The sequence below is a fragment of the Geospiza fortis genome, unplaced genomic scaffold (genome assembly GCF_000277835.1).
Source record: "Geospiza fortis unplaced genomic scaffold, GeoFor_1.0 scaffold139, whole genome shotgun sequence".
Classification (NCBI taxonomy): Eukaryota; Metazoa; Chordata; class Aves; order Passeriformes; family Thraupidae; genus Geospiza; species Geospiza fortis.
Window position 1 is genome coordinate 1,116,497 of NW_005054406.1, and position 9,042 is coordinate 1,125,538.

The window sequence follows — 9,042 nt, forward strand, 5'->3', positions numbered from 1 at the left end:
GCCGGAACGCGGGCACCGGCCCCTGCTCATCCCTCGTCAGTGGCTCAGCGCCATAGCCATGGCCTCCGGACACGGGGATGGATGTGCCAGTGCAGTGAAAGTGTTTCTGTGGGTGTTTGCAGAGCGTTGCTTGTGTACGTGTTCAGGTGTAAGGGCCATTGCACGTCTGTTTCCTCTTCGGTTTGACTTAGGATGAAGAATGACTGGAATATTCTATTTCTTTTCGGTAATAGTTTGGGGGGGTAGGGTGTCAGATAATGGACTAGCATTGCTAATAGTTGCTAACAACTGTTGTCTTTAGAAGCAAATAAAGTAAAATTTGATTCTGCTGAACTTCCTAACTTCTTTTTTCTTTTCTTTTTTTTATTTTTTTTTTGTAGAGGCATTTGGTCCTCCAGCTGTAACACAAGAAAATGGTAGCCAGAGAAAGGACCCAGAATTAAATACCATGTGTTGCAGTACGTGTAAAAGGCCATATGAACAGTCTACAAATGAAGAGCAGATTGCAAAGCGTGTGAAACATGATGAAGTACACTCAGCGTGCTCAATACCAACAGTCAGTGAAGACAAGTTTTCATATATGGGTGAGGTCTTTGATCATTCCCTTAATTATTTTCATTTGTTTATTCTCTGTGACAAGCAACAAGTGTAACTACTAGAAAACTTATAGGGAGGTTTGTATATGGCAGCCTTAGGCCCATTATTTCTTTTTGAAATGAAAACATGAACCACTATCTATTTGTTCACGTTGTCTTTCAGTGTAATTTTGATTTGTTTTAACTGATGTGAATATATAGCTTAATCATAGTGTTATAGGCGTGATTTTATGTGTGTCTGGGCTACAGATTGGATGTAGCTTTGACGTTTTGAAGGAGACATGAACCGTAGTGAAAATTATGGGACTTGGGGCAGAAGTTCTTCTTGAGGCTGACTGGTTTGACAGCAGTGAGGAGCTGCAGTGGGACTTGTGGTGCTCTGCACTGCTAATTCACATGGCTTCTGCAGTTACCTTTTGGAAGGGCTCTCTGGGGAAGGAAGTTTTGGGGCTTAATATACTAGCAAACATTTCTTCTACCTTAAATAGTCAGTATTTTTGAAGAAGTGCTGATTTTGATAATTCTTTTGTAGGTGACTTTGCAGTTGTTTATACAGATGGTTGTTGCTCTGGTAATGGACGTAACAGGGCACGTGCTGGAATAGGTGTCTACTGGGGACCAGGCCACCCTTTGTAAGTAGCTCAATGGATTTTTTTTTTATTGATTTATTCTGTTTGGGGTTTATATGATTTACAGTACCAGCCTCCTTTTAAATATGAAGCTCTGTTGTTGAGACTCATAATGACAGTGTTGTAAGACTGAGTCAGGAGATATTGAGGGGAACAGAGAAAGCAGCCTCTCTGGGAAAAATCACTGGAAATAATAGTCTTGTCTTTAATTATACACCATTCTGAATATTTGGAATAACTAATCTACTATTTGTTCTTTGGACGCAGAAATACCAGTGAAAGACTTCCTGGACGGCAGACTAATCAAAGAGCAGAAATCCATGTAAGTAGCAAATGTCCTGAAATACTTCTCCATGTTAGACTGCAGCTACACTTTCAGGCCTATTTCAACTCTGGTTTCCAGAGACCAGTATGGAGCTCTAAGAGAAGTACGCAAAATATTCAGAGTTACAACTTCAAACAAATAGTTATCTTCAAGTTTTGGTTTTCATTGGCTTTGAACTAGGTAATTCACCTTGAGAATTTCCAGATGTCACCAAGAACAGCTATTTGAACAGCCTTACATTAGAAAAGTCTCACTCTCAACTCTGCATAGATTCTCTTGCATTTTTAATGTGTGTGTTTCAGACCTTAGACTGAGGACTGCTGAGTATTGGTTGAGAGTCAGCTTCTTAATGATGGCAGGATCAGAGTGTCATAATCCTTAGATAAATATAAAAAACGATTCTAGGCTCCTGACTAACTTCTGTTGACAACAGCAGATTTAATCTTCTCTTTTCATCTCCTCTTAATTATGGTATTGTTGCTATCCCACACTCCATGTTTGGAGATGAACTGAAATGAGCAATTGATCTGCTTAAAAGCTGCAAAGTTCATTTTAGAGGTGGTGTTGGTGTGCCAGTGGTCAGATTTGTCACTAATTTGTCACTTTTCAGTTCTACATCCACACCCAGCCACTTCTTCCTGTAATATTTCAGAGCACCAAAAAAACCCCCAACCTGTTAAGGCATCCAGACTGTTGGAACTGATATGAGTTCTTCCTCAAAGTTTTGGATAAAATGCCTTGGTGTTGATAGAGGTTTTAATAGTTAGTAAATGGGTCAGAGAGCTACTTCTTCAGCACAGAGCTGAACATCAAAATGTTACGAGGTTTTGTTTGCTATTGAAACTTAGGTGCCTGCCTCTTTGCCTGAATCATAAAGGTGTCATTTGTAATACACAATTTTGGGATCCTTTACACTAAAACACGTTGATAACCATTGGTGGAGAGGTTACAGCAATATATGTTGTTCTGTGTTAGCATCAGGTACTTTGTTGGTATCTTAATTCCATGTGGTCAAAATCCTTTCTGAACTGTGGTTGTTTTGAAATGTTCTTAAGGCAGCCTGCAAAGCAATAGAGCAAGCCAAGAGTCAAAACATCAAGAAGTTAATAATCTACACTGATAGCAAGTTTACTATTAATGGTAAGTTAATGATTTTAATTTTCCTGATCCTTAAAGACACTGCATGCTTTTCCATTACATAAGACCCACAGAACATTCCTGGAGAGAGGAATGATGTAAGGAAGATAGTGCATAACTTAACACTTATGACTGCTTGGGGGATAACTTCAGAGTATTGGACATTGCCTGCTAACTGCATGAAATAGGAGTAGAGTCAAAGTGTCTGTTATGGTGAATGCTGACAGAAGTAACACCAGGATTTGTGTCCTGAGGTGTGACAATATCTAGAGAAATGTTGTTCATGTGTAGGCTGTTAAGGCTGTACTCAGGAAATTACTTGGAAGTTGGTGTGGTAACCTGTAGGGTTTTTGTTGTTTTGCATGTATTGGAGAGGCTGTTTTTAACACACACATCTATGAAGTACATTCAAGTTCTATTGCTTCCAAGCTTTTAGGCTACCCTGGAAGACTAGCCAGAGATACGTGCTCACATTAAAAGACCTGGAAAACCTAATTTTATTCTCTATAAATACCATATGAAGCAGCCAATAAGACTTAATTTCAGAAAAAAACTTCTTCGTCTTTCCTCAAGATCTTCAGATTTTAATCCTGTGAAAATCTGGAACTGCCTAAGTTTTTTATTTTTTTGATTGGTTACGTTTTTTGTTTGTTTTTGTTTGTTTGTTTGTTTGTTTTTTATTAGATTTACAAAGGCAGTACATGTTTGTTTGTTTCCAGATCACTTTGGAGATTTGATTTTGTGGGGTTTTTTTGAAATAACATTAAACAAAAACTTAGCACAGCTTATGGTTGAAAATTAAATGTTGCTCTTTTTGTCTTAGTCTCTTTGGTTTTGCTGGCAGTTTCATTTTGCATTTTGGGTCACTGAGGTGCAGGTGCCATTCTTGTTTAAGCAAAGGCATTTTGTAGATGTGTCTAGGAATTATTATTTTAAAATGCCAAAGAAGGACGCTTGTAGTTAAGTACAAGTGGATGTAATTTGGTTTTTAGGAGGTTTGTGTTCAAGATTGGAGACTTCCTGTTTGGTTCAGGTCATGAAAGCATTAAGGATGTCTTACACTGTCCACAACAGCACAGGTATTTTTAAAAAATCCTTACTTAAGGAGTAATATAGAAAATACCCTGGTGAGCAGTAGGCTTTGCTTACTGTATCATCAAGCAAATACTTAGCTTTAGTTTATTGAAGTTCATGAGATACTTTGTGTACAGTGCATATATAAGATTGTCATCTTTTAACTAAATATCTGTTTGGAAAAACAGATATTTAATTTAATGGTTGGGTAATTCAGGTAATAATGAAAAAATACAATCCTGAAAGACAGCATCAGAGAAGCAAACAAGAATTATCTTTTGTCTCCAGTGTTTTTGCCTGAGACTTTATACAGAGGTAATGTTTTGTTAAAAGCCTGTTGGCTCCATCTTGATCCTTGCTGGCTTCTTTAACAGCACTTTTATGGTGATACTCCCTTTGCACAGGTATTACGAGCTGGGTTGACAACTGGAAAACAAATGGCTGGAGAACAAGTTCAGGAGGAAGTGTAATAAATAAAGAAGATTTTGAAAGACTTGATAATTTAGTAAAAGACATAGAAATTCAGTGGGTAAGTTCCTTTTTTCTTATTCTTAATGACATTTTAAACATGTTTCCGGTAGAAACTTGAAAGTGTGATCATAACTAAGACTTTTGTAGAGCATAGTATTGTACATCCTTAAGTAAAACTGCAAATACAGAGAAGCTGCTTGTTGTATTTAAAGCAAATTAGCAACATAACATAGATTCTTGGAACCAGTATTTCATTTATTTAAATGAATATTTTTATTTGTTTCCTGTCTCTTATTACTGCTTAGAAAATGCCTGCAATCATTATTTCTAGTTTGTTAGTGGTGTTAGTAGATGCAATTTCTGTTCCTGGAAATCTAACTTTAGAATATAACTGGTTTTTGTGTCATAGCTGAATTTCTGTATTTGCTTTTCAGAATTATTTAGGATGTTGCTTTGTTGGAGTAACTCAATTACATGAGTGTCTTTAAACTGGGAAAACTTAAGTGTGTGTAACCAAATAAACCAACTCTAGTTTTCTGTGCCTTAACTGCATTTCTTCTAAGGAAAATAGCACGAGAAGGTCTTTAAAATAACAATTTTTAAATTGTTTTGCTCTCCAATAAAGAAGTAAACCAACTTCTATACAGATATTTCTGGTAGAATGTATTTTTCTGTACCCTATCAGTGTTTAACACTTCAGGGAAATATATTCCTTTGCTTCTTAAATTTTAGCCTAATTATGGTATAAGAACACTGATTTGAGAAAATGTGTGTACAGTTGACTTTGCAGCTGTAATGGCATGTTTACTCAGCTTCTGTCTTTACTGTGTAGAAAATAGGATCATGTAGATATTTAATGTGCAATGTTTTGATGGGAATTTATTGCAGGTATTCATGTTGCTCTGTGTTACAGAGTTGGTGGCTGCAATTTACAGGCTGGTTAGACTTTCTATAGCTACTCCTAGATTCTATTGAGGAGAAAGTGTAAAAATTTAAAGACCAACTAAGTTCAGCTATTCTTGGGAATATTTTACATAATTAAAAGATATTCCTTTATGAACACTTCTTAAAACTGAATCTCTTAGAAGAGGTTGGACAGATTTTGTTTTAGGAGGAGTGTGTGCATGCAGAGTCCTCCATGGGCTGCAGGCACATCTCTACTCCACCGTGGCCCTCCTGGGCTGTGAGGGGGACAGGCTGACTCACCATGGCCTGCACCACAGGCTGCAGGGGAATCTCTGCTCAGGTGCTTGGAGCACCTCCTCCTTCAGCACAGACCTTGGTGTCTGCAGAGCTGTTCCTGTCACATATTCTCACTCTTTTCTCTAGCTCTTGTGCTGCATTTTTACCATTTCTTAAACATGTTTTCACAGAAGAGCCATCAGCTTTGCTGATGTGCTTAGCTGTGTCAAACTTTGGGTCCCTTTTGGAGCTGTCTGGATCTGGCTTTCTCTCACGCAGGGGCGCAGCTCATGTCTTTTCATAGAATCCACACCTACAGCTCCCCATGTGGTACCAAAACCTTGCCATGTAAATCTGATGTCACTTCACACCCACTTCATGCTTATTCCCTCTCTAATCTTGTCAAATAGCAACCTTGATTTTCTTCCTCACCTTCCTACTCCACCCTTGCTTCTGACAAGGATGGGCTTAGGGTATAAAGTTTTTTTTAGTTCCTGATTAATGGATGGACAGTTAAGACATCTGAAAATTGAGAGGATCTTTTGATATCCTATGTATGTATCCTAAGTGAGTGCTGTAAGTACCAAGGCTTTTAGTGGAATAGTGGACTTCGGCTTTTGGGGAAAGATCAACTCAGTTTAACCACTGAATGCAGAAAGGTGGGAATTTTGAATTGGAGCTGTTGTCTGCGTTTCTTAAAGGATAGGTTAGCTGGTCCTTATGCTTTTCACTAATTCCATAAAGATGATATCCACAGTTTGACAAGAGTTTCCCTAGAGGAAGAGAGACAATGAAAATCTCTGGGAAGAAAACCTAAGGGCTAAATATTAGGTGAGGACCTCTGAGGAGGTGCTCGTGTACTATCAGTGACAGAGCATTGCTTTATCGAATTTCACGTATCTACTTTTTTCCTGGTTTCTTCCATATCTAACACTGCTATATTTTGTCCTGACAGATGCATATTCCTGGTCATGCTGGCTTCCAAGGAAATGAAGAAGCTGATAGACTAGCAAGGGAAGGAGCTTGTAAACCACAGTGCTGATGGCCTGGGACTAGAGACTGTTGCACTGGGAGGAAAAGGCCTAACATGACAGCAACAACTTGAACCGCTGTAATTGTTTTGGAGTTGAACTTTGAGCTGTACTTCTTTCTGGCCTGAAGCACTAAATATAAACCAACTTCTGGGAAGGAAAACCCCACATTTTCTTCTGTTGCATTTGTTTTACAATTGAGACAATATTTAGTTGATGATACTGAGTATTTGTTTTTTCTCCATCTGTTGGAAAGGCTGTGGTCAGTGCTTTTAGCTGTCTTGTGTACTTATGAACTCACCTTAAAGACAGGCTTTTGAAGAAGTAATTTTAAATCAAAGTGTTCTGTATTTTCCTCTTTAATGAAATAAATGTTTTGTTTTTTTTTTTTTTTCGTGCAGAGGTATTTATTGCAGCCCAAAATAGCTGGGGCAGACTTTGGGGTTTGTTGATTTGGTAGGAGGTCACCTAGCACAGATGTTCATTGGTCTGCTCTGGCATTCTGGTACTGGCAATAACTGCTCTACAGATGGGCCTGTAACGCTGACCTGTGTGTGCCTCACAGTGGCAGCTACAGCAGCAGTAGCTTTCTTTTATCATGTTGTTTTGCAGGGTAGCATGAACTAAGAAAAAGCCAGGTCACAAGACAACTTGAACAATGGATTTTTACTGTTCTCTCTACCTGATTAATGTCCAAGCTTTTTGTCTCTGGCTTTCTGTTTTCATTAAGCTTTTTTATGCATACTGGTTCTCGTTAGCATTGTTAGTTCCTCTTCAGTGTTGTCCTAAAGGTAGAAATTGACATTTCATCTGAAATGGGACTAGAAGATAAGCTTCTCCATACCTTCCAGCTCTGAAGGGTTTGACTTCATTTTGTCCAGTCAGTTATGAGATTAATGGAATGGTTAATGTGCACTTAAATTGCAGAGTAATTACCAGTAATCAACATGGGTTTATTTTCTATGCAAATTTACAGGAAAAGCAAACAGGTTTGTTGTGTTATCTGTATCAACTTTTCTGTATGGTACCTTTGCACCACTGAATAGTAGGGTTTAAGCTAGGAGTCATAGAAATGTTTTTGGATTTGTTAATTTGTATACAGGTGGTTAGAGCTGCAGAAGTTTGTTACTTAATAGTTCTCATGCATTATAATATCTTTCCTGAGGCAGAATGTGAGGTTTTACATATTTAATCACATGATTGTAGGAGGAGGAGGAGACTGGCTATCCAGTAGTTAATAGGTCAGTGAGGATTTTAATTTTTTTCTCTCATCCAAAACTGCACATTGAAGCTCATCTAGGGGTAAAAGTAAAAGAGGGCACTGATTGGGCCCCCTCTGCTTCTTTGTATGTACACACACAATTATCTATTTACTTTAGAAGTTTGGCTGCAAAGGAAAGACCCATCACCCTGATCAGGTATCTACTAACTTGCCTATCTTACATATTATGTTAAACAAGTAAATCTTGTTTATTGTATGGAAATCAATTTTGTTTTGGGTTTTGTTTTTTTGGTTTTTTGTGGGGTGCCTTTTTTTTTATTTTTTGGTTTTTTTTGGTTTTTTTTTTTTTGAAGCAGGAGCTGATTACCTGAATCTAATAGGTAGTTTATAATAGAAAATCTAATAGGACAGAGTTTTATATCAATTTCGTATGAATGTTTATTCTTATTCTGGAAATTCAGGACAGAAGAAAGGCAAGAGGAAGGTTACAAGATTAAGGCAAATTAAAGGATGGAAAACAAATAGTACTTCTCAAAAGGAGTTAACAGGGGCTCGAAGGCCTCCAGAGGATGGCAGATCTCTAAGTCATCTTTTCAGAGAACTGCAGCTTTAGGAGAATATTGGCATTTAGCAGCCACGATATTGTGCTGGCTGTCCCAAAATGCCTACTTGTCCTCCATGTGCCTTAGCACAGCTTCTATAGAGTATCTGTTTGATAACCAGTAGTTCTTAAACATAAATACTATACATTAAAGGGATCTGGTACCTTTTTATGAGAATTGGAATAGTAGTGGTTGAGACACTTGGTAAGTAAGAAACTCTTTATGAAGAAAAATTTTAAGGAGGGATTGTTTCAGTTGTCTGGCCATTCTTATATTGTGCTTAGCTGGCTCTTGGTTTATTTGCCATATAGGATCAGGTAGATGCAGGAGTCTGGAGGCTGGAGGGGACACATCCCAGGGTGTCACTTGTTCACTCCAACTCAGGGAGGATGCTGAGGATGTATCTTCATGGATGGAGACGACACGAGTTATCTGTGCAAGCATGTCTTACCACTTTATTTTTTGCCTAATTTCTTTTTTTCCATATTGAGGGGTTGCAATGCCGGCCTTTAAGCCTGAGCTGTACCAGTAAATTCCATCAGAGCATTACAGTGGGGGCCGACACGATGCAAACACCATGGCCGTTCACTCGGGTTACCCCGGGGGCTGGTGCGGGTGAGCAGCTCGAGCCCCGGCCTGTCTCTCAGGGACTCTCGGCTCTCAGCCTGGAGCTGTTCCCTCAAACGAAAGCTCCGCACCGTACGGTGTTCAGTGCGTATGGAACGGCCCATGGCGCCCCTGTACCTCTCTGCCCCAGGCCGCGGGGCGGGCCC

General features: G+C 38.8%; 1 protein-coding gene across 1 annotated transcript; it reads left to right on the forward strand.

The window, feature by feature from the left end:
• Positions 1–58: 58 nt before the first annotated feature.
• Positions 59–6,837, forward strand: RNASEH1 (ribonuclease H1). Its single transcript, XM_014309151.2, has 7 exons — positions 59–164; positions 381–584; positions 1,129–1,228; positions 1,493–1,547; positions 2,606–2,690; positions 4,166–4,290; positions 6,370–6,837. The coding sequence occupies exons 1-7, from the start codon at positions 59–61 to the stop codon at positions 6,454–6,456; spliced, it is 762 nt and encodes a 253-aa protein (XP_014164626.1). The 3' UTR covers positions 6,457–6,837.
• The last annotated feature ends 2,205 nt before the right edge of the window (positions 6,838–9,042 follow it).